Source organism: Numenius arquata, chromosome 10 (assembly GCF_964106895.1).
Source record: "Numenius arquata chromosome 10, bNumArq3.hap1.1, whole genome shotgun sequence".
Classification (NCBI taxonomy): domain Eukaryota; kingdom Metazoa; phylum Chordata; class Aves; order Charadriiformes; family Scolopacidae; genus Numenius; species Numenius arquata.
The window spans coordinates 21276604-21300705 of NC_133585.1; the positions used below are offsets into that span (position 1 = coordinate 21276604).

Here is a 24102-nt window from a genome sequence, read left to right on the forward strand (position 1 = left end):
GAGAAGATTTGCTAATTCGAGCACAACAGCGATGAGTCTGGATTGCTGGAAGGAAACATCTATGACAAAGGAATTTAATTTATCTAAGCTGATTTTAAGTTTAAATGCTTCTGTGTTGGAAATTTGCTTTGGATCACCTCTGTGTGAAAGAAGCAGAACACGGATTAGTTCAGGAGAGAAATAACTACCATGCTTTCCAGTTGATGAATAGTGTGTACAACCTATGGCATGTTAAAAATGGTAGGTCCTCCATAAAGTAACTCAGTCCCCACCAGCAGTAATAGCTTTCACTCCTAACAAAGAAGGTAAACCCCACTTCACTTAGTACATGTAAATCACTTCTCTTTTAGCATTTCAGTTAATTTATTCTGTTTCAGCTATTGTTGGCTTAGTTCTTGGTTTTCATATTACATATGAGATTTCATATTTCACTGAGTCTATGTGCATAAAGAATTGAGATTATCCTTTAAAGCAGCTAGATCAACTTCTGCTGTCAACTTCGAGAGTGTCACCGAGATGAGAAGAGGCTGTCTGGCAGGCAGACATTTAGCCTGCTGTGTTGGCTGGCCCTGGCCGAGATCACATCTGTTGATCCTGCCGTGGGCTTCACAGTCATCGCTGAGGTTTTGTGTCATCGTGTGTTACCCTTAAATCCTGCACTGGCAATCCTGTGTGCCACGCTGCCCACTGGCATGAGTGTTTGTGTCGAGAAAGCCAAAGCAGACAGGCCAGCAGAGACCTTTCAAGAAGCTACACGTCTATTTTCTTTTCATTCTGGCTTTAGTTGCCCCGCAGGGAATCATTTCTGAGGCTGGGATTTCTTACCGCTTTGTACATCCCGGGAGGGGAGGCTCTGGTGCTGTACCTCCTGGTGCCCCTTGCCATTTCCCACCTCCAACTGCTCAGCAGCAGCTGGGAGCAGCAGGAGCCCCTTGTGCCATCGTTCCCTGTCATTTCTACTCCACGGCTGTTGGTACCAGGCAGCCCTGCTACCACCTCCTGTGACTGTGTCCTCCCCCGTGTCCAAGTACTGCTCGTACTCCTTTTTGTCATCCCGTGTGCTGTTTGAGGTAATCTGCAGTCGTACAAAATTAAGAGCCAACTGAGAAAGCAGCGTGCATGTCAGCACGAGCCCTGTGGGAAGAAGAAATTCACCTTAGGAAGCCCAGAGGTACTTGTGTAGTTTAGTTGCACTTTGGTGACTCGACCCGAAATGTAACAAAACGCTGTGCTCCTTTTTGTTTTCCGAATATGGTGACAATTAAGGTGCAATTTTAATTGTAATAATACAAGTCAAGTGATAGGCACTGTGAGCAATTTGCTGTGGGATTATATGTTGTATGTAGAACAACTCGTGTTATTCTACGTGTGTGTAAAGGAAGAGGAGAGGTGAAAAGGCTGAGGTAGGACATGGGGCTGTCAGCTGGCACGGCTGAGGTGCTTGTGTGTATTTCTGCCTGTTGCGGCGGGGGTCTGGTGTGAAATCTCAGATTGCTAGCGACGTGCTTTGTGGCAGGGCAGAGCCGTTGGTACTTGGCGGTTGGCTAAAAGCAAACAAATACGATGACTGAGCTATATTTTCTGGCCGTGCGTGCCAGCGTTTGATTTAGCACAGCACACTACGGAAGGGGGATAAAGCCGTTGCCTTTCCCAGGGGCAAGAGAAGAACCCCCTCATTTCATTATGTGCGTCATGATAATTTGGATCTAAAATAGCAGGCCTTAGATTCATGCTTAGAATCAAAATTGTACAATTACATAGAAGAAACACTACACGCGGGAGTAATCGCAGTCCCGGCAGAGCTATGGCGTAGAGGTGACAAAGCACAGAAGTACGTGCTCAGTTGCATTTATGCCATGGCTCTGGGGTTCCCCCCCCCCAAACACAGCCTTTCAGGGAGGTGGTGGCACGTCACCGAGTGAAATGGGCCTTGCACGTCTGTGATGTGCGGGGTCGTGTTCCCTACCTGTGTATCCGGAGGGGAGCGGCTGCCGTTTGCCTTCCGCTGCCTTGACCGTACGGGCACACGTGAGCAACACAAACATTGTTCTCCAGTTCCACACTTCAAGGGCTTCCACATGCAAGACCTGGATATTAGAATTGCTGGCAGTAACGAGGCTGTCGCGTGAAGAGAGGGATGGGAACTTTCAGTAATTAAATACGATCCTCTTGTTCCATTTGCAACACAATAAGTATCTTCTTCCCCCCTCCCACCTTCATAGGAAGCGTTATAAATTCCAATCCACGGAGAGTAAACTTGGTCTTAATTAGTTTTCTTAATTCGTATCTTACAATAACTTGCTTGCAATATTAGGAAAGCAGTTTTTCTCTGCTTCGTGATGCTTTTTACACCTATTATCCTTCATTTAAATTGTATCCTTGTTGTACAGTAATTAGAAATCACTGCATATGTTACAGGTGTTCAAGTTTCCCCTCTACTTCCTCTACCCCCTACTGAGTTGCCTTACAAAAAAAACTATTAAAATACAACACTGAACCATGTGTGCTGACATTCTGGTTTTGAATTGCAGCTCACCGCTGTAGATGCGGACGAGGGACCCAATGGACAGATAGTATATGAAATTTTGGCTGGGGATCAGGGAGACTTCATCATCAATGACCGAACAGGCCTTATCACCATTGCTCCAGGAGTTGTATTGTCAGTGGGGCGATCCTACGCTCTCACTGTCAAAGCATCTGATAGTGCTCCTCCTGCGCAGAGAAGGTAATTCATCTTATAATGAAACTAATTTTGTAATCAGTGCTTAGCAGGGCGTAAGAAGTGTGGCGCACCCTTGCGTCTATGACTCCTCACTGGAATACAGTTCAATGTGTTCTTTTTGGTGTAAGGATCACGTTTTGGATAAGTGTCATACTAGAATTCTTTCACTTTTTGTTCCTTGTTTACATTTTCCTTACAATACAGAGTTTTCGTTTCTGCATTTGCTTGTAATGGCCTATTTTTTAAAAGTTCACATGTTGTGCTGTCATTGTGCATGACCATTTGGGAAGAGAAATTGAAGTGAAGGGATGTAAGGAAGAAAGCAAGTGAGAAGGGAGATGCTTTTTGTTCAGAATGCAGCTTGCTGTGATGCAGAAAGGATGAGAAACAGTCCGGTTGCTGAGCTGGAGACCTTCTCTCCGGGTATAGGGTGTGCAAGGTCATCCAGATTGGCATGCTGGGGATATACTTAACAAGCTGTGCCAGTGGTGAGCACTGCCCTGGCTTAGACCTAAATTCTCACTGGCAGAATTATTTCTGTTCTCTGCCAGCTGATAAAGCAGAGCAGCCTGCAAATTTAGTATGGTTAGAATAGGATGCTCACATGTTCCAAAAAATAAAGGTACCAAGTGCCGCTTACCTGCTTCTTTTATGTTTCTCATATGGCAATTGTGCACAAATGTTGTCATTTCATGAAGAGGTAGGGGGGTGCATGAAAGTGGCTCTCGTGTCCAAGCCTGGTGTTGACAATGTGACAACGTCATTGTCCAAAGAGGATGGCAGAGAGGAACAGTCGTCTCCAGCATTTAAATCTCCCACAACCTTTTCTCTTTTCCTCAAATGGGGAATGTAAGATGGAAAGATTACTCAAAAGTGGAATTTCAGTCATTGGCTTTTCTTTAGGACCTGCTGCTTCTATCATGTCTCCAAGAAAGCTGCTCACACTGTTCTGCACATATTTTATAATTACATTTTCCAATAACTGGAAACACTTTTCAGATACTCAAAAGTTCCCATGTCAATGGTCTAATTTGGTTTTAGTAGTCTTCAAACCCTCAGTTTTGTATTCAGATTGTTAAATTGTTCATAAAGCTAATATCTGGTAACACAGTCTTCTGGTTAAATTTTCTTCTCCTTTCCCTCCGTTGCTTGCTTTCCTGATAACCCACTCAGGGTAGCTGATAGTAGGCTGTTAGTAGTGCTGAGAAGATTGCGGACTATTATGCACTTACTTTTGTGTAGTACTAGCATAGTATTGAAGTGGAGGAGAAAAATCAATAAAAAAACCATAATCAGAATCCAGCCACGTGGCCTCAACAACAGTAGCCCCTACAATACAGCTTTGATTGCTATCAGGTCCTTTTATGTTTGAGAAATCTTTATATTGTCTAAAAATATGTACTTCTGATGGTGTATGTTGGGAGCATGTGCTTCCTCCTCTGAAAATGTCTTTATTGCAATAATCTTCAAAAGTGGAAAAGCTCTCCTTTCTTGTCGTTTCTGCTTGTCTCCCCTTTCATGGAATTAATAGCATGTAATTTGCTTCATAGCTTTTAATGTGTGTTCAAAAAACCACTCCATCTAAGCAGTATTCCTGTAGCAGCAGTAGGTGGCCCCAGGGCCAGCCTGGCCTTGAACTGAGGTGTTTTGGGGGCCCAGAGCTGTTTTTCCTGTGTCTGTGATGGTTAAGAAATCAAGGTGGGGGGGGCGCTGGACCATCAGCAAGGTGCTGCGGAGAAAGAACGTGAACAGCTCTTACTGTCTGGTAAGGTACATTTAGATAAAAAGATTTTGCTGCCTTCCTGATGTTCTTTCTGTAGGACTGGAAACCCAGAAACGAGCTGGTGGTGCTTGAAGCAGCCTCCTGACATTTCACACAGAGAAAAGCCAGGGAGAGCTCATGTGAGCTACAGCTCAGAGGTCTTTAAAACTGCCATTTTGCATCTCCTTAGTTCCTTCCTTCTGGCGGTGAGGTGGTCGGTATCTCACAGTTGGGGTTGTAGGAACTTCTTGCTTCTCCTAGTACAAAGTTGTCACATTGTGTTAGGTGGTTCACATTCACGGAATCACGGAATTGTCAGAGTTGGAAGGGACCTCTAGAGCTCATCCAGTCCAACTCCCCTGCCAAAGCAGGGTTGCCCAGAGCACATCACTCAGGACGGCATCCAGGCGGGGCTTGAAAATCTCCAGAGAAGGGGACTCCACACCCTCCCTGGGCAGCCTGTTCCAGGGCTCTGCCACCCTCACCGGAAAGAAGTTCTTCCTCATATTTGAATGGAACTTCCCAAGTTCCAGCTTGTGCCCGTTGCCCCTCGTCCTCTCACTGGGAACCACTGAAAAGAGTCCGGCTCCATCCTCCTTCAACCCACCCTTTAGATACTTGTAAGCATTCATAAGGTCTCCCCTCAGCCTTCTCTTCTCCAGGCTAAAGAGCCCCAGCTCTCTCAGCCTTTCCTCATCAGGGAGATGCTCCAATCCCTCCATCATCTTTGTTGCCCCACGCTGGACTCTCTCCAGTAGTTCCCTGTCTCTCTGGAACTGGGGAGCCCAGAACTGGATGCAGTATTCCAGTTGTGGCCTCACCAGGGCAGAGCAGAGGGGGAGAATGACCTCCCTCCACCTACTGGCCACACTCTTCCCTGTGCAGCCCAGGATTACACTGGCCCTCTTGGCAGCAAGGGCCAAGATGACCCTTGGGGGAGGCAGTGCCCCACCAAGATGCTTTGGTGGAGGCAGTAACCAGTATTACAGACCAATAGCAATGGGCTTGGTCTACCTAGCCATTATGTATCTGCAGGCAGGAAGGTGTGTGCCCTGGAAGATAAATCAATAAATAAAGGATTTAGATGTAATTTCAAATATTAAGCTTTTTTCCCCAAATCTGGATTCTGCTGCAGGGCTTACCAAGCTAACTGGAGTCTTGTGTCCCTTGGCTGGGGTTCAACTGTCCCTTTGCTTATGCACAAAGCAAGACCAAACTACAAAAGCTGGCTCAGGAACTGTAGCACCGTAGCCTTTGTAAGCACAAATTTAAAATTAAAGCCATCCTGTGTATCTTTTTTGCATGGTATGATATTAAATTCTTGGCAGGCGACTGTGCATGGAAGAAGATATTTTGCTGAGTATTACTAAAGTTTCCATCTATAGCAAGCACCATTAATGTATTGAGGTATATTTAAGTACGCTTTAGTACTTTAAGTATACTTAAGTTTGTACAAAGTATAAAAGTTTATAGATGAACTTTAGCTTTTTAGAACTGATGTTATAGTTAAGTTTAGCAGTTTCTGCACCAGCTGCTGTTGTTGGAAGGCTCAGCTCTGCCTCCTTTCCTTTCCCGTGCCAAAGTAGATTTTGCCAGCCACTTAAATGGGCTGTATATAGCACACAGAAAAGGAAGAGCTTACAATTGCAAAGCGCTAATCACAAATGGATTGGGAATGAGAAAAAGTAGCTGTTTGATGTTACGGTGCTTTTATTTGCAGACTACTAGTGCTTTACTTTCGTGATCTTAAAGATTTGGCGAAAATTTGCTTACCATTGTGATGAACAGAAACTATTTTTTTTTTTTTTTTAGAGTTTGAAAGACAATAAATCGGCTTGGGTATTATTAAGGTGTAGCAGGAATAGGAAAAAAGTAATGCAGAACTATATGTTTTTATTAAATATTCAGCAGCGAAAGAAAAATGCACGCTAAACTGCAACCGTTTGGATGTGTGTATCATACACAGATAGCAGCTACCCTGAGAAAATACGCAGCCCCAGTGCTGAAGTGAGGTTTTGCCTGCTACTCCTTTGTGCCTCTTGTTGAGCGCTTGGTGACAGTATTTATTTTTTTTACTCCGACAATGTAAGTGTGGAACATGGATTCAGAAAGATTAGTGGGTTGTGAGGCAGTATCTTAAAATAGACAGGACAGGAAAGTGACTGTAGTACCTAAGTATATAAGGAGGTAATGGACACCGAATGATCAGCTTTAGCTGTAATTGCCTGTCTTCCCCTGATCACGCTGCTTTTCGTTTACATCCATTGAGTCGGTCATCTGCAAATTCAGCTCCTTAAATGCTCAAGTATGTGATAGATGGTAAGGCTTTACCATTCACTGATGCATTTCAGTGCGAGTTATGTATTTAAAAGGTGATTAAATCAAATGAGGACCTGCCTATTATGTTCCAAGCAGGAAGATCCTCATCTCCTGTATTTGTAGATGGAAGCGAATCCGGCACTTGCTCCGAAGAGACACGGCTGTGGCAAGGCAGCATCACCATCCGTGAGGAGCTTGGGATTGCCCTGGACTAGCTGGTAGCCAGGGGCTTGGGGCACTGAGGGATGTTTGCTAGGCTGTCACGACATGGCTAGCAGTGGAGCAGTTTAACACTGAAGGCTCATTAGAGTCAGCTTGTATTAATTGTTAATGTACAAGTGGTGGGTTGACCTTGGCTGTTAGATACCTGTCCGGCCACTCTCACGCTCTCCCTCCTCAGCAGGACAGGGGAGAAAGTAAGGGGAGAAAGCAAGATAAAGACATAGAGATCATTTATCATGGGCAGAGCAGACTTGACTTGAGGAAAATTAATTTAACTTACTGCTAATCAAAATAGATTTAGATGGTGAGAAATAGATAAAAACTGAACCAGCAGCGCTCCCTTTTTCCCAGGCTCAACTTCACTCCTTCATTCCCAGCTCCCCCGCCTGCGGGCAGTGCAGGGGATGGGGACTGGGGCAGTGGTCAGTCCCGAACAGCCCCACTCTGCTGTTCCTTCCTCCCCACACCTTTCCACGCCCCACCGAGGTCTCGCCACGGGATCCAAGGGAGTCTTTGCTCTGGCACCTGGAGCACCACAACCGCCTTCTCCTCCTCGATGCTCACAGGGCTGTTCCTCAATGCTTTTTTTCCTCATTCTTCTCCTGTTTGGTGTTTTTTTTCCCTTTCTTAAATCCTGGTGGAGCGTGGGCTGCGCGTATGGATGTGCCCCTTCTGCAGCAGGTACTTACGGATGGGACTTGTCCTTCTGGACGGGGCGTTCAGGGTTGGTTATCTCAGAGCATGGTCAGGGCGCTGCGTGACACAGCCCCTACAGCGTAGCTGTCTGTCACGGTGTCGCGGCCATGGTCTGCCCAGCTACCATCAGCGGCGCGGAGTTTTAAAACCTGCTGGCAAAGGGTGGTGTGAAGCATCTGTAACACAGCGGCGACCGCGCTCGGTCAGAGTCCTGTACAGCTAAGTAACAATATCGATCAGTGACGTGTCATTTTGGTATTTAATGAACTGTATCAGTTAACACAGAAGGTGTTTAAACTCTTAAGATATCTGGTAAATCCTGGTAGGAGTCTCTGAAAATACTCTTGAGTTTTCCAGCCCTGCAAGAAGCAGCTCGTTGCGTGGGCATGTTTTTCTTCTCAACTCACCCACCACCACCCTCCAAAAAAAATAATTTGGGGCAAATCCTCTGTCCTGAAGAGGTTTCTTTCCTGCAGCCCAGAGATTTCCCAGCTTTGTCAAAGGGCTTATGCAGAGGACATATGTGCCCGCAGTGACACTTGCTCTCCTCAGGGTTTTGTTCTGGGACGCGGGTGCTCTTTTAACACGCAGGAGAGAAGGCAGATGGGATAACTGAGCAAAGATGCAAGAGAAAGGTCCCTTTGAGCCACATTTTAAATCTCTCTTTGAGTTTCAGGGAGGCTTTTGGCTCCATTTCTCAATTTGGAGCAGTTGAATAGCAAGCGGGTCTGCAGCGTGGTCCTTGCAGGGCATGTGGTGAGTGTCAGCGTTCCCACAAGAGCCTTCAGCTTGCAAACTGGAGCGCTGTTTGCAGTGTATTCGGGTTAGGGGTTCGGGGCAGTTGAAGGGTTGGCCAGGTTTCCTCAGCAGGTTTTGCGGTCTCCTGTGTGGCCGTGGCTCACTGCTCTGAAGTGGGCTTGGGTTTACCTGTGTGAGCCACCGTACCGAGGCAGCCTATCGTGGAGTTGTGTACATCAGTCTTCTCCCACCCATTGCAGCGATGCTTCCTCTTCCCTCTCTTCCAAAGAAACTTAGCAAACCAAACAACAGCAGGGATGCTCCAGGGTGGATATTGTGCATGGCAGGAGCAGTTACCATCTCGGAATTTGTCATGCTCTTCTAGAGGACACAGCATCACCAGGGTATTATGAGTCTTCTTTGTATGTGGAGTGTGTGCTGATATCTTACTGCTTCGTAAGAACAAAGAATGCTTGGGCTACTTTTAAAGATGTTATTTAGCTTTTCTTCTGTTAATGTGGCAGCCTGCTTTATTTTTGATGTAGAATGGAAAATATGTCCTGAAGCTTTTAAAGGAGCAAAGGGAGGTTGTCAGAGCTAGAGAACACACAGTGTATAAAATAGATACTGTTGGTTGCTTGTGCTTATTGATTTATTGATTTTGACTGGCTTTGACTTCTTTTTCTTCCTGTGTTACAGGAGCTCTATTACTACTGTTTACATTGAGGTCCTTCCACCCAACAACCAGAGCCCTCCTCGCTTTCCCCAGCTGATGTACAGCCTTGAAGTCAGCGAGGCCATGAGAATTGGAGCCGTTCTGTTAAACCTGCAGGTACAGATGCTTCCCTGTAAGCCTTTACCACGTTCCTTCTGTTTGTGCCCATGCCACGCCGAACCCAGTCCTCGCATACGGGGGAAAGAACGGTTTATAGGCATTGAAAATTATTTAATTATAATAGCTAGCCTCTTTTACATGGACCATATAGGAAGAGTGCTTGGATATTTCTGTAACTTCTTTTTTTGTGTTAAATGTGCTAAAAGGTACTACAGGCTGCGTATGGGACTGAAGTATATGAGAAAAAAAATCCATGAATGGCTCAAAACGCAAAAGGCCTGTGGTTTCTTATGTTAAAATCTTTATATATGTGTTCGCCGTCAAATCAGAGGAGCGTAGGACCTTCCGCACCTAATTCACGTGGAATTTCAGCAAGAATTTTGGCACTCAGCCTTCTTTAGCCTGTTGTTTTTGAAAAGCATCTGAAGATACTCCCCTTGGCGTAGGTAACAGCTGCTGTTAAAAGGCTAACAAGAAGCAGAGGTCCCTGTACTAACTGACCACCCGATATCGCTCTGCAAGTGGAAGCAGTGAAAGCACTTTAGTCCAATATTGCTTATAGATAATGCTGCCCTCACATAGTTTGCAGACCCCGGTTACTTCTCTGCGTGCTGCTGCATGGTTAATATATCAGCTTTCCCCTAGCTTATTTACTGTTCCCTAGGCTTTTGCTGTGTTGTGTTCTGTCCACGTCTTGAAAGCCAGCTGTGCAAAATAGGTAGATAATTTACAAGTCTTCAGATGTTTTTGGAGGGATCAGGAACTTAATATTATTATGAATGTAATTATGGCCTCAAGTCTAAAGCAATAAACTCAGTACAGATGCTCTCCTGAGCGTGGTTCCTGCAAACATTATAGCATTATTCGGATTTCATATAAAGCCATTCAAAGGAAGAAGACTTCAGATACCTGAGCTAAACAGAAATCGGAGAGAGCAATAGCCTTATCTGCTTTAAGGCAGTGTAGCTCTATTGAAGTCTGCTGGGCTCGGTGGAATTAGGTCACTTCATATCAGCTGAGGTGTCGGGCTCTGTGTGTTTTGCACATTCCGTAAATGCACAGGAAAAAAAAATAAATAAACCAAACCAAAGTGTGGGAAATAATAGAACTCTAGTTGAGTCACTGATGCAGGCGAATGGGCAAGTTTCATTTGCTTATGAAAGATTAAGATTATTATGGATGGTTAAGCTGATGCAGTCACCTGTGCTGAGGGAGGGTGACTCTTTCAGCTCCAGTGCTGGAAATTAGCTTCTGGCATGTCTTCAGTGCCTGCGGTGAGTTCAGAGCTGAAGAGCCGTGCTGCTCAGGAGCCTTCTCCTCACCGGTGGGAGATGCTTGGTTTTGGAAACCCCAAAGAGCCAGGAGCACGCTGAGAAACAGAAACATACGTGTTTTCTTGACGGGTGCTGGAATATATAGCTGCAGGCCTGCCTTTGGAGGCAGAAAAACCATTAGCAGGTTTTAGTATTTCAGGATTTAACGCAATTTAAATGTGGTTAGAAAGCAAACCTTACCATTGGAATAATCTATCTGCTTTAATGTTTCACTAAACCCCAAACATTTTACCTAGCTTTTGTTTTCCTTTTCAAACGATCCTTGGTAAGGTATGCTGGGTAGATCTGGGAGAGACCGCCTGTGCCAGGCAGGGCAGGGGAGATGCAAAGTGGTCATGCCAGTTACTCTCCGAGCCAGGATGCTGGTGGGCGTTTTGGTGACACAGCAGTGGATGTTCTCTTGCTACATCCCCAGAAATGATGAGTTACTCTGTTTGGGAAAGAGTGAAATGCATCGGTCTTAGTCTTAAGAGCTTTGGAAATGCATAGAAACTGTTGTCTTCCGCTTATTGTTACTGCAGTATAGATTTATCTTATATTAGCAATATGCTGTGCATGACTTGAATTAAGCTAGACATTTTCTGTTTATGAAAAATACTTAAATCACAAATATGTGCGGCTTCATCTCTTGGGGATTAGTCAAAGACTGTATCTCTTGTAGGGCTGGTGGTCCTGGACCTGAAATCTGGATGTCCTTATAGCGCAAGTTCAACCACCTCGTTCTGCATTAATACACCCATCTGTATTAAAGGACTTTTATTGTGTGGAGTATATTTCTGTCTTCATCTTTTTTTATTCCCTGTGTAAAATTGGCCAGGACATTTTAAACATTCATAGACTGAGGATTTAAGCTTATGAAGTCTTGTGCTGTTTTTTCCAGGCAAACAGAAAGTTACCAGTTAGTCATTTTGGTTCATCTTGGGTTTTTTTGTGGAATTCTAACAGTAGCTTAAGGTATTGCCTGTGTTCCATAGGTAATATGGAATGTTTCCAGACCTCGAATATTTAACAAGTGTTTTCATGTGTAAATTTTCACACTGACTTTTTCTTTCATGAGTAGTCTTATCAATGCATTAAGTGGTTTGGACTTAGGGTCCAAGGTGTTTTGGGTTGGTGCAGTGGAGTTCGGAGGTTATGCTTTTATGACTCCCTCTTAATAACATTTTGTTAGTGTTGCACACAGTGTGAGGATTACAGACTGGGAGCGAGCGCACAAGTCATTTTAAATAGTCCCGAGTGAGCAAATCTGAAGATCTGCGAAACATCAGTGTCAATAACAATGCAAATGCGGCAATTTTAAATTTACCTATTAGACTTTAAAATACCTGTTCTAAAAACAAAATTTGCTTTCTCCTTTTCCGTTAAAATTTTTCATGCCGATGATGGAAGGTTATATTTTTTTCTCTTATACTATTATTTATTTTATGTGTACCCAGCTGATTGTGACTGGTGTTTTAATTAATAACGTTTGAGATTAAGTAATTCAGTATTAAATGATCTCCACAGTATTAATTTGTAAATAAACCTCAAAGTTTATTGCATGCCTGGGAGGCATTTATTGCTTCATGTTTTGCCAGCCATTATTAATTAAAATATGCAAATGGTGTAATTTTTCTGGGAGTCTGCAAAACAAATAGGACCATTATCATGGTCCCGTTACGTGCTGAACAAGAAGCAACGTGAAATCATTGTGCGCAATTTATGAAGTCACTGTGTACAATTGGTGTGGAAAACAGTAGATATAAATTGCTTTCTTCTCATGTGCAAGTCTTTGGTGTTTTTCTTATGTACATAATAACTTGATGTTCTTTGGCTTTAAAGAAAACAGAAGGTTTTTAAAACAATGATAAGCTTTTCCCCCTGTTTATTTAAGTATGTTGATTGAAGGGTACGGTTTTTTGGGGCATAAGGAGAAAATGAAATGAAACGAACTAGAACCAGTCTTCTATTTTCTGTCTTTTTGAAAGTCTCCTGACTTGTTATGAAAGAATGTAGACCATAAACAAATCTCTGGGATACATGTAAATGTGAAGTTAGGGCAGGTAAGCTAAAAAGAATACAAAAGACCACCAAGGATAGAAGCAACAATGTGATTCTGATGATTTAGAATTTATGATAGTCCTCAGAGATGCCAGCTAGTAAGATTTTCTGCATCCGGTATTTGTACAGTTTCGTATTCTTGGCTGAAAATTTTTCACTTGTCTTTACTGACCCTTCATATCTTTGGCATAAGAACATCTGAATTCTGCTCGCACCCTCCAACGTTCTGGCACCTCCTGTCACTCAATGCCATCCGTGGATTTTATAAACAAATTCTCTATTCGATGACTGGCGGTGTTAATGAAAATACTGATCGGTATTGGAACGAAGATACACACCTTGGGAGAAATCGGTCAATACTAAATGCCACCCACTGCTGTCTGACCTTCATTTTTATGATCAGTTTTGCTCTTGCTTAATCCCATCTCCCATTTGGAGACCACGTTGTCTAAACTTGTTTGTGAAAATGTCGCAGAAGGCAATGTGAAAAGCCTTGCTGCGGCTAAGATGCATTATTACATCCACAGCTTTCTCCCTATTTACCAGGCCTGTTGTCCTGTTCTAAAAGAAGATTAGATTGCTTCGACATACTTTGTTCTTGAAAAATTCAGCTTTGTGTTATCCATCTCCATATTGTCATCGCTGGTATTTACAAATAATTTGATTATTTGTAGTTTTCTGGGAATTGAGCTCTACCTGTCTGTTCTGTGATTTCCTGGCTCATTCCTCTGTGAAAGATGTACCTTGTGTTTGCCCTTCAGCACGTTTGTGAGTTTTCAAAGAAAACTGCTAATAGCTTTTAGATTGCTTCAGCCCACGATTTTCTACACTAGGATGAATTTCATCAGGCTTTAATTTCAGCAGATGATTTAAAGATGCTCTATTTGTGTACGTATCCTCTGCCTTATTCTTTCCCTATTCCCGTCTGAGATTTTACCCCTTTGTTGCGACAGTTAATTTAGTTAGCTGCTTGATTGCAGCTGCAACACAAGTGTTGGCTCTTTGACCTTCTCCACATCATCCTTTCTGCTTTTGTACTGTGGCAACATCCCACGCTCCTCAAGTTCCCTCTGTAATTTAAACATTTAGTTCTTATCCGTTGCGTTCTTTTCTGTTTCTATTACAATTTTGCCTCGACTTCTGACTTTATCCCCATACAGTTGTGCTTGCTTTTTCTTTATACTGGTCCCCTTCATCCGATTTAGCCACTATTTTCTATACGCTTCCTTTGGTTAAGGCAAGTTGGTCTCCTGCTAGATTCCCCGTTCTGCCCACACACTGGGAAAGTTTGTGCTTCTGTTCTTCACGTTGAGGGGCGAGGAGGTGGTGGGTGGGTGGTGGTTTTTTTCTTGTTTTTATTTTATTTGTGTGTTAAGAACTGCTTTTTAGATGGTTCTAGCTACGCAGTTCCTGGCTGTCGTTTACAGGAAATGCTTGTGGAAAATAGATAAGAAAGGATGGTTGTTGAAAAGATGAAAAACACAAAAATAGTCTCTCCTTATCTTCTTTTTAATTTTGACCTGTCTCCTATTAAATCCTTCCTTGAACTTGTCGGTTGACCTTCTTGCAATTCTCATAGCAGGTTTTTTTTTTGTTGTTTTTTTCCTGCGTTAACGTGCCTAATCAGTTTAGATTTTGAATGCTAAATAGGTGCAACTGGGAGACAGTTTGGTAGATGGTATTTTCTCTGAAAAACACCAGATACTTTTTTCGGGAGAAGATGTGTGTGCACTTGGCTGAAAAACTAACAATTACATGGCCAGTTTTGGAAATAGATTAGCGGAAACTGAGCTTCAAAAGTAGTTTACTTAACTTCCGAAAAGCTATTTTATCATCTACTAGGTGGAATATACTTGTTTTGTGCTCTTAATAGTGTTTCTTGAAGGTCTCCTCCTGATCTTCATCCCCTCAAAAGCAAATCATGGTAGAGGGTGAGTGCCGCAATGTCCACACTGCTCAATGGAGCATCAGCAAAAGAATTTGGATTCTGGTAAACTAACAGCAAGAAGAATCTGGATAGGAAGTGGAAATAAAGAATAGGAACAAAGGAAACAAAATGTTCAGTCTCATCGGTCTGTAGCTGCAGGAAAATAAAAGTAATTGAATAAAGCCTGAATTTCATACTTTTGATGCTGTGTGTTTATGCGTAGTAGTAATTTGAAAGTTTGTGTTCAGTTTATTGTGATTTCTCTGTATTGTAAGAATTTTTATACGCTACAGCTTTACTTTAAGTAGCCTGTCTGTAATTACGACTGTTACTGTAGGGAGAGTAGCGTCATTCCTGTATATAACTTCAATAGAACTTCAGGGGTTAATTTTCCAGTTTATAAAATGAAGGAAAGAAAAGAAAGCTTTGCAACTGACTTCGCTTTATCCTCTTTTTTCCTAAAGGCTTTTGATAGAGAGGGTGACCCTATAAGATACCTCATTCAGAATGGAGATCCTCAACAAGTTTTTAATCTCTCTCGAAGGTAAGTGGAAAACCCTTAGAAAATAGACTTGTAACTTTTCGGGCAAGTGAATCTGTGGGCTGAGAGCAGAAGAAAAGACTTGTAATCAGACGTACTCAGCTGTTCCTTAGATTGGCTCTTAGAAGTTAAATGAGAGCTCTTTGAATGATATTGCACTCTGGAATTTTTCACAGGGGACTATTTATTTATTTTAAACATTTTAGTAGATAAAACTCACTGAGGTGGAAACTTTCTATTTAAAAGAGTGACCGGGGATTAATTAAAAACCTTATACTTGTCAGCTCTTGAGTAATGACAGGGACAATTTTTGCTTTAGTTTCCTGCCTTCAAGCGTTTTAGTCTGTAGTGGAAAGTCTTTTGAGCATTCTTTTAAAATCTCTTTTCCTTAAATTGAATACTAACTTAAATAGAGTTAGGAGGAGAGAGTACGGTATGAAATTATAAGCACCGGGTAGTTTTGTCCCTGTCCCACCACTCCTTTGTTTTACACAAGCAGATCCTATTTACATTCCAAAGTATTTTTTCTTTGCAGGAAGGAGGGAGGGTGGTGAGCTGACCTCCCATGGTAGATGATGGGACAGAAGTAATCTGGGGCTTATTTGTTCATGGTTTGGGTATAATTGCAAAAAATTGTTTTTATTCGATGGGCAGGAGAGATTGTACTGAAACAGGTCTGTATATTCTGAGGAAGCTCTAGGTTACTCGCTGTGGTAAATCTCCCATATACGGCAGATCAAATCACTTACGAAACAATGTGAAAAAAAATCCTTGAAGATGACAAGAGATGCTGCTGCTGTTATCCACCACGATTGATGGACCCTCTAATAAGGCCGTGTCAGGCAAGGGTAGGGATGGCTTAGAGAGAGGAGGCTGTTTCATTGAGGTGGCAAGAGCAGGAAATGAAAACGAGTCTGAAAACAAGTAAGAAATCTCTGGTGTGCTCTGCTAAGGCTGCAGGCACAGCACACCCCTACGCCTCCATGGGCAGTGTCACAGCAGTTGCAGGTGTCCCCTCCCAGGACCTGTCAGGGGTGGCCGGGAGACCTCCTCCATCCCACCCGGCCTTTGGGGCCCATCGTGGGCACCCTGACCCCTCCAACACCCCCACCCCAACCTCACACCCACCCCACGTGCGTCTGAGCATCATGGCACGTTGAGGGTTTCAGGAGGAACTCAGGCATTTGTTTGCCTTTTTGATCTTGCTTCTTGGTAAAAAGGAGAGCTCTTTGAAGTGTTTTCTCCTTCCTGCTCTGTTTTCTTGGAAATTGTGTGCGCAAAGTTTTCTTCAGCCTTCTGCAAGTTTTTTTCTAGATACTGCGATGTCTTGATAGGAGATTAAAGTAGGATTAATATTAAACAAAGCGTATAATTAATGTGAGCGGCATATTAAGGCTACAGGAATTTATCTCAGTGTTACATAAATACACTTTTAGATACTCTAAGGCCAAGGAAGAGACCATGAATGTGATTCTCTCTCTTCCTTTTTCTCATCTGGATTATTTCCCTGCCTCATGGAGCGTGTCAGTTAATCCCTGTGTAATTCCTAACTGGCGGCATGACTACTGAATATCACCAGTTTTACATCTACCGAGCAGATCTCTTTTATCCTGAATCTGAGGATTGTGAGATGGTTTTCTTCTGTCTTCTTTGGCAACGCAACCTGAGCACGATCTGTAGTAATTCGGTACCTCCTTATGTTCCCCACGGAAAATGATGATTAAAAGCCAGGGTTTTAAAAGAACGCGAGGACATCTGAATCCTTGAGTGAAACATGGGAGTTTTTATAAATTAGCCTGTCCCTTGAACGGTGTTCACCTATTGCAGTGGGGAAGGTGGATTGCAATTGTTCAAGTGTTCGGAAGGAGGCAATAGAAGAGGTGTTACGATAGTGCTGAAGTATTGGAGAAATTTAAATGGATCTGTGCAGCTAAAGGTCAGTGTTAGTAAAGCAGGATTTGTTGTCAATATTTTATTCTTAGCTCCACTTTGATTTTGGGGAGGTGAATTAATATTTTACCATGTAAGCGTTTTTATGTTTTATTCACTGTTCCTTTCCTAAAAATTTTCTTCTGTTCATGTTTTATTGCAGTATCTTGAACAAATGCTGAAAAATGTATAGGATCTATGATGGTAGCTAATTGATTTGCAGAAACACTTGGAAGTAAGAGAATTGTTAAAATACAGAGCATGGTGTATTTAATTAAATTTATTTAATTATATTACTATAAATATTAAGATTTATTTAATAATACATCTGATTTCCTACAGCCCTCAAAGGAAGTTAATGCCTATATCAGTAGCATCCCTGCTGTTCCAGCGTCTGCTATTTGTTAATTATAAGAAGTTTAGTTTAAAAGTTAAGTGGTCTTCAGCAATGTAACAATAATATTAATTGAGCTCAGCTGAATATTCCTTAGCAGAAGACAGTACACGAGACTGGAAGCAAAACCGAGATACACGGTGTTATTAATTTGTTGCCTACAAATTACAGGATAGATTGCTGAAATCCTACCACTTTTATGCTCATTGCCTTCTTGTCGGCCATGTATGTATGTATGTATGCAAAGCTAGGAATTTACTGTGAGTCTAATTAAAGTCTTAATAGTCTAATCAAACAATTACCAGTAGTCCAGTTATGATACTAATGCGAATATGTGAAATTGCATATATATGTATATATGTGTGTATCTGTGTGTTTACATACATATGTGTACATACATAAATATATATAATGTAATTTATTTTATGTATATATGTAATTTAAACATTTATATATGTATGATTAGATATGTGTATCTATACACACATGTATTTTAATGATATATAGCTATGTGTATATATATAGCTATATATCATTACAGCTATATATAGCTACATATATTTATATTACTATATGTACGGCTATATAAATATACGCACAATATATACACAAACTTTCTTCCCCTTGCTCTGGTGTTACTCTTTACGCTTCCACTTTCCCGTTGGGCCCTCAGGGCAATAATTTCCCCTGGAGCAGGGTTCTACGCTGAGTCTTCAGCATCTGAAGTCCTGTCCTGGGAGGAGTACGATGCTGACGGGTTCATTGTCCTCACTCTGGGATCCATTTCAAGTCATTTTTAGGTTTGCTAACATGCTCTGTACTATTCCTCCCCCCCCCCCCCCCCCACCACCAATCTGTGTTCAGGTCTATCTTACATATGAACTTACCGCATGTGGTGTTTTTTACATATGTGGATACTTGTTTATTGTTCTCTTTGTGACCCCCAACTGGTTTTGGGCTGCTCCTAGGATGGTGTTTCTTTATCAGTACTAAGCCAATGGTAAAGTGTTCGTAGCCCAGGGACTCTGCTGTCATCCTCTGCCTGAAGGTTCACTACACCGGAGGCCACACCTGTACTGCTCTGGATGTACTTCAGCCTCCACACAATAACCATGTTACAGCTGCCTATTAGTTACAAATATATATATATATATTTAAAAATAGGTGTCATGCTACACAACTGTAGAAAAGTAAGGAAAAGCTAACACAGCATTGGTATCTGGTACCTGCTCCTTACATAATTGCTGTTTAAAGCTAAAACCAACCTCTGAGCAGGCCAACACAAGTCCATGCAAAGAAGCATGACGGGTCCTGAGGCCCTGTTGTAACTTGGGACAAAATATGTAACCCATATTTATAGAATCATAGAATGGTTAGAGTTGGAAGGGACCTTAATGATCATCGAGTTCCACCCCCCTGCCCTGGGCAGGGACACCTCCCACCAGACCAGGTTGCTCCAAGCCCCATCCAGCCTGGCCTTGAACCCTTCCAGGGATGGGGCAGCCACAGCTTCTCTGAGCAACCTGGGCCAGGGTCTCACCACCCTCGCAGCAAAGAATTTCTTTCTAGAATCTAATCTAAATCTCCCCTCCTTCAGCTGAAAACCATTACCTATCATCCTGTCACTACATCTCCTGACAAAGAGTCCCTCCCCATCTCTCCTGTAGCCCCCTTCAGGTACTGGAAGGCTGCTCTAAGGTGTCCCTGGAGCCTTCTCTTCTCCAGGCTGAACAACCCCAGCTCTCTCAGCCTGTCCTCACAGCAGAGGTGCTCCAGCCCTCTGATCATCTTCGTGGCCCTCCGCTGGACCCCTTCCAACAGGTCCATGTCCTTCCTGTGCTGAGGACTTCAGAGCTGGACACCAGACTCCAGGTGGGGTCTCTCCAGAGCAGAGCAGAGGGGCAGAATCACCTCCCGCGACCTGCTGGCCACACTTCTCTTGATGCAGGCCAGGATGGGGATGGCTTTCTGGGCTGCCAGTGCACATTGCCGGCTCATGTTGAGCTTCTCATCCACCAACACCCCCAAGTCCCTCTCCTCAGGGCTGCTCTCCAGCCATTCTCTGCCCATCCTGTATTTGTGCCTGGGTTTGCCACGTCCCAGGTGCAGGACCCTGCACTTGGCTTGGTTGAACTTCATGCGATTTGCACGAGCCCATGTCTCAAGCCTGTCCAGGTCCCTCTGGATGGCATCCCTTCCCTCCAGCGTGTCGACCGCACCACACAGCTTGGTGTCGTCGGCAAACTTGCTGAGGGTGCACTCAGTCGCACTGTCCATGTCTCCAACAAAGATGTTGAACAGCACTGGTCCCAGTACTGACCCCTGAGGAACTCCACTCGTCACTGGCCACCAATTGGACATTGAACCATTGACCACAACCCTTTGAGTGCGGCCATTCAGCCAGTTCCTGACCCACCGAGTGGTCCATCCATTGAACCCATGACTTTCCAATTTTGAGACCACATTTATTCTCCACAACGTTTGTGCTTATGTTAATATTGTATTATCGGGGAATACGGTATATCTGTGGTGGCGCTGAAAGGATATTAGCTCATTGCAGCTTTTTTACTGAAGTTACACAACATGCGAGACAGTAGCCTTTCCCTGTAAAGCTCCGAGGAGATTCTTACTGAAGACCATGCGTATTGTGTTCCCAGAGTTTGCTGCTGCAGTCGTCAGGGCTGTCGGTGATTAATAGACCGCTTGTGATTCTCTTTTCTCTTTTATTATAGCAGTGTAGCTTTCTAACAAATGAGGGTCCTTTGTTCAGCGTAGGTCTTATTTTTTTTGTATAATCCTAATGATCGCTAAGTTGTTATTTTATTCCTAACTTCTACGTGTATCGAAGTGGAAAGCGTTAGAAATCGGCTCATCGTTTTTATTAGCCTTTACCTACACAAAAGATGCTTTCGGTTGTAATGAAGTCTGAAAGCTTATTAACTTGCTTAAAGGGAAACATTTGTGTAATGCAAAACAGCGGAAGAAAAGTGCTTGTAGGTATTCTAAAACTGTTGTGATAACATTCTGTTTTTGTTTTGTTACAGTTCTGGACTGCTAGCCTTAGGAAAGCCCTTGGACAGGGAAAGCACTGATCGCTATATTCTGATTGTTACAGCCTCGGATGGCAGACCAGATGGGGTGAGTTTTCCTGTGAAAGTTTAAGAAAATGGGCTGTTATGATACACGGTTTGGCACTTGAAATAGACAAATTGTAGTATCTTTTATATGGGTCTTGACCAAATATATCAGTAATCTGCAATAATTTTTCTTTATCTCCGGAAGGTTTGTGTAGGTAAAGCCTGTGCATCATTGGGGTCATGTCCATTGATCTTGAAACAAAGTGACTTTGCTGCTACTTCTGCCTTTTTGTTGTTCTTCAACAAGAACCAATGCAGTCAAGGTTTTGCGTTATTGAGAAATGTTCATCTTCTTACTATTTCTTCTCCATCCAAATCACCAGTCTTCCTTCTTACCTTCTGCTAAACATCAGCTATACGGGCAGCTATTATACATTTGTACTTCATCTAGTCGAATGTATTGCACTTTTTTCAGAATTGACAGCGGAAAGCACTGTCCAGTTTCATTTTTTTTTTTAAGTTCTCCAAAAAAAATCTGGAACTGTTCCCATGCCTCTTCTCTTAAGAAAATAAAATTTTTTTATCGGGAGGTATTTCTAAGTCTTCTATGTTTGCATTGACCAGGCGTGCCCTGACCCTACAATCAAACCAACAAACACAATTGTGGTTAGTATAACAAAATTGTGACTTCCAATTTCCATATCAAAAATAAGGGCTATTTAAGGATACGTATTTATTTATCAAGCAGAAGCAATGGCATTAGTTTTTCTGAAAGTTTGCAACAGTCCCAACACGGGGAATTTACCACAGCTGGATTGTGAAAGGTACGTGGGAGTGCAGCACTGGACTTGTGCCATGGAATAATAGCATAAATGGAGACGTCTCTATGTATCTGATCTTAAAATGACAGTGTATAAGGGCAAATCTAGAATAGTATATCCACGTTATCTGAGCTGTTCTAGCAGGTGGTGTTCAGCTTTGAGATTGAAACAGAGAAGTTTTTGGCAGTTTGCTATGGAGTGATCATGAAAGATCTGTGGTTTGGAGCTTTGCCCACCCTGTCTTCACCGCAGCAGAAGAAAATCTTATGTATTATTTCTGATGTATACTCTTCTCCTTATTTTAGCTTCTTCAGCTCATAAGGTTTGCCTTCCTGCTCAGTCTTTACTCAGATGTTTTTTTCCCAAAGTATTGACAAAGTTTTAGGGCCTTTAGACAATTTTGTGGCAATATGGAGTAACTGTAACAGAGCCTACACCTTTTCCATTAAAAATCCGGTTACAGATATCTTCAGTAATTCATCTTAATGTTTGTAATTTTGTTACTTGTGAACTACTCTCCAGTGTTGATAGCCATGAGTTCAGTTGTTTTCATCTCTAACTTCCAGCTGTGAAATGTGAAGATTCAAATAAAAGACTTGCATTCTGTTTCAGGCTATGTCATGCTACTGACGATGTTACGCTGCTATCTGGGCATAGAAAGGCTGCTGAGAAGCTATTTCCTCTTCCTTTCATCTCAAGATTCATTCTTTTTGTCATGGAAAGTAACTGGGCATCTGATCCATTTTAACACTGAGAAGATAATAGTTACTTTTTAAATTGAAAGCCAGTTAATTGAGGCATGCTGCTTAACACAGAATAGTTGTATGTAAGGTGAGGTAGGGCTTTGGAAGCTCAACTGTGTAAAAAACAACAAAAAATCCCTGTGGAGGCCTTCATTAGTATTGTCTCTGAACCGTGCTGAGGTAGGGTTGACTGCCTGTTACAGCACAAGTCGTTGGTACTTCAGACTGTGAGCAGTTCAGTAGCCACGCTGGAGCAAGTAGCGGCTGTGCTGTTGCAGGAATGGGCTGTCCTGGTATTCTTCATGCATCACCTTGCCCAGTGAATGCAGGGCTAGAGGCTCCTAGAGGTATTCAAGAGAGGAGTTGACATGGTGCTTGGGAATATGGATTAGTGTTGGGTGGTGTGGTGGGGTGTGTGTGGGGGGGTTTTATTGTTTGGGGTTTTTTGGGGTTTTTTTTTTTTCATTGGTTGGACTAGATGATCTTAAAAGGTCCCTTCCAACCTAGGTGATTCTGTGATTCTGTGTCTTACTGCAAATTAGAACAGTAGCATTCTCAAAAGCAATGTGCCCTTGTGGCCAAGAAGGCCAATGGCATCCTGGGGTGCATCAGGAAGAGTGTGACCAGCAGGTGGAGGGAGGTCATCCTGCCCCTCTGCTCTGCCCTGGGGAGGCCCCATCTGGAGCACTGGGACCAGTTCTGGGCTCCCCAGTTCCAGAAGGACAGGGAACTGCTGGAGAGGGGACAGCAGAGGGCTACAAAGATGATGAGGGGCCTGGAGCATCTCTCTCATGAGGAAAGGCTGAGGGACTTGGGTGTGTTTAGTCTGGAGAAGAGAAGACTGAGGGGGGATCTGATCAACGCCTATAAATACTTGCAGGGTGGGTGTCAGGAGGATGGGGCCAGTCTTTTTTCGGTGGTGCCCGGGGACAGGACAAGAGGGAACAGGCACAAACTTGAACATAAGAAGTTCCACAGTGAAGTGTGGTCGCACTCTCTAGCTTGTGTGTGTTCTCTTTACTGCTCCTTGGTTTGGGGTCCTCGTCACTGTCTCTTGACCTAGCTATAGCTGTTTTCTTCTGTTATGATACTTTCATCTGTCAGTGGTGGGGCACCTTTCTTCTTAAAATTGTCCAGCAGCATGGCTGACTTGACTGCTTTTGGACCGTAAGCTTCTGGTGACAGTATGTGAAATGCAAGGGTTAGGACTAGATGATCTGGATGCACTAGATGATCTGAAAGGTCCCTTCCAACCTAGGTGGTTCTATGATTTTAAGAGAATAACTTCAGGAGCAGGCTGGGCTTGCCAGTGTCGCGGATGAGGCTGTGTAAGTTTCTTGGCTTTTATTTCACAAACAAATAGATGAAACGAGGCAGCCCATTAAATCTCTATGCCTTTTGCATGCCAGAAAACAGTGGTTTTGACTAATTTGCCAGGTTTCCTTGTGTCTTCGCAGAAGTGCTTTGATTTGCAGCTCTTTTGAACTTCACTCTCTGCTTTTTGACAGGCCCCTTGTGGGTCAGGGACTCATTTCAGAGTTTCTAGCTGGTAAGATGGCAAACCATTGTAAGGGCATGGGTGCCTGTTTCCACAAGTTGGTGAAGTTTCATGGAGGATCTTTTTAACTAGTTTCTATCAGAAAGCAGTGGTGTTTCTTTAGGGAAAAAAAAAGATAAAAATCCTATGATTACAAAACTATTGCTCCCCAAATAATTCACCTGTCAGTCAAGCTTTGTTTTTTTGAACAATTCTATTAGTGCCTGCGGGAAACCCATTATCCAATTGGAGAACTTGTTTCAGTTTCCCTAAAATCACAAAGTGAGTTGCACAGGCAGGTACAACTTAATTTAACTGACGTTAACGTATTTTAGCTGCTAACATATAAAAGTGATTTCTTTCCATCCAACAGTGGGTTGTTTGAAACTACCTATTAGAGTCAAATATTCTTAAAGTAAGCTTTTTTATTCTGTACAGCCGTTTCTGTATTTGCTTGTTTCTTTA

The 24102-nt window shown here is 43.0% G+C and overlaps 1 protein-coding gene across 2 annotated transcripts in view; it reads left to right on the top strand.

The window, feature by feature from the left end:
* The window catches only part of PCDH15 (protocadherin related 15), a 383455-nt gene that overhangs the window by 189498 nt on the left and 169855 nt on the right, over positions 1–24102 (top strand). For both annotated transcript variants that reach the window (XM_074155034.1, XM_074155035.1), the window contains exons 13-16: positions 2532–2725; positions 9159–9291; positions 15060–15139; positions 20504–20597. In XM_074155034.1, the coding sequence (XP_074011135.1) occupies positions 2532–2725; positions 9159–9291; positions 15060–15139; positions 20504–20597 (501 nt within the window). The remainder of the gene's footprint in view (positions 1–2531; positions 2726–9158; positions 9292–15059; positions 15140–20503; positions 20598–24102) is intronic.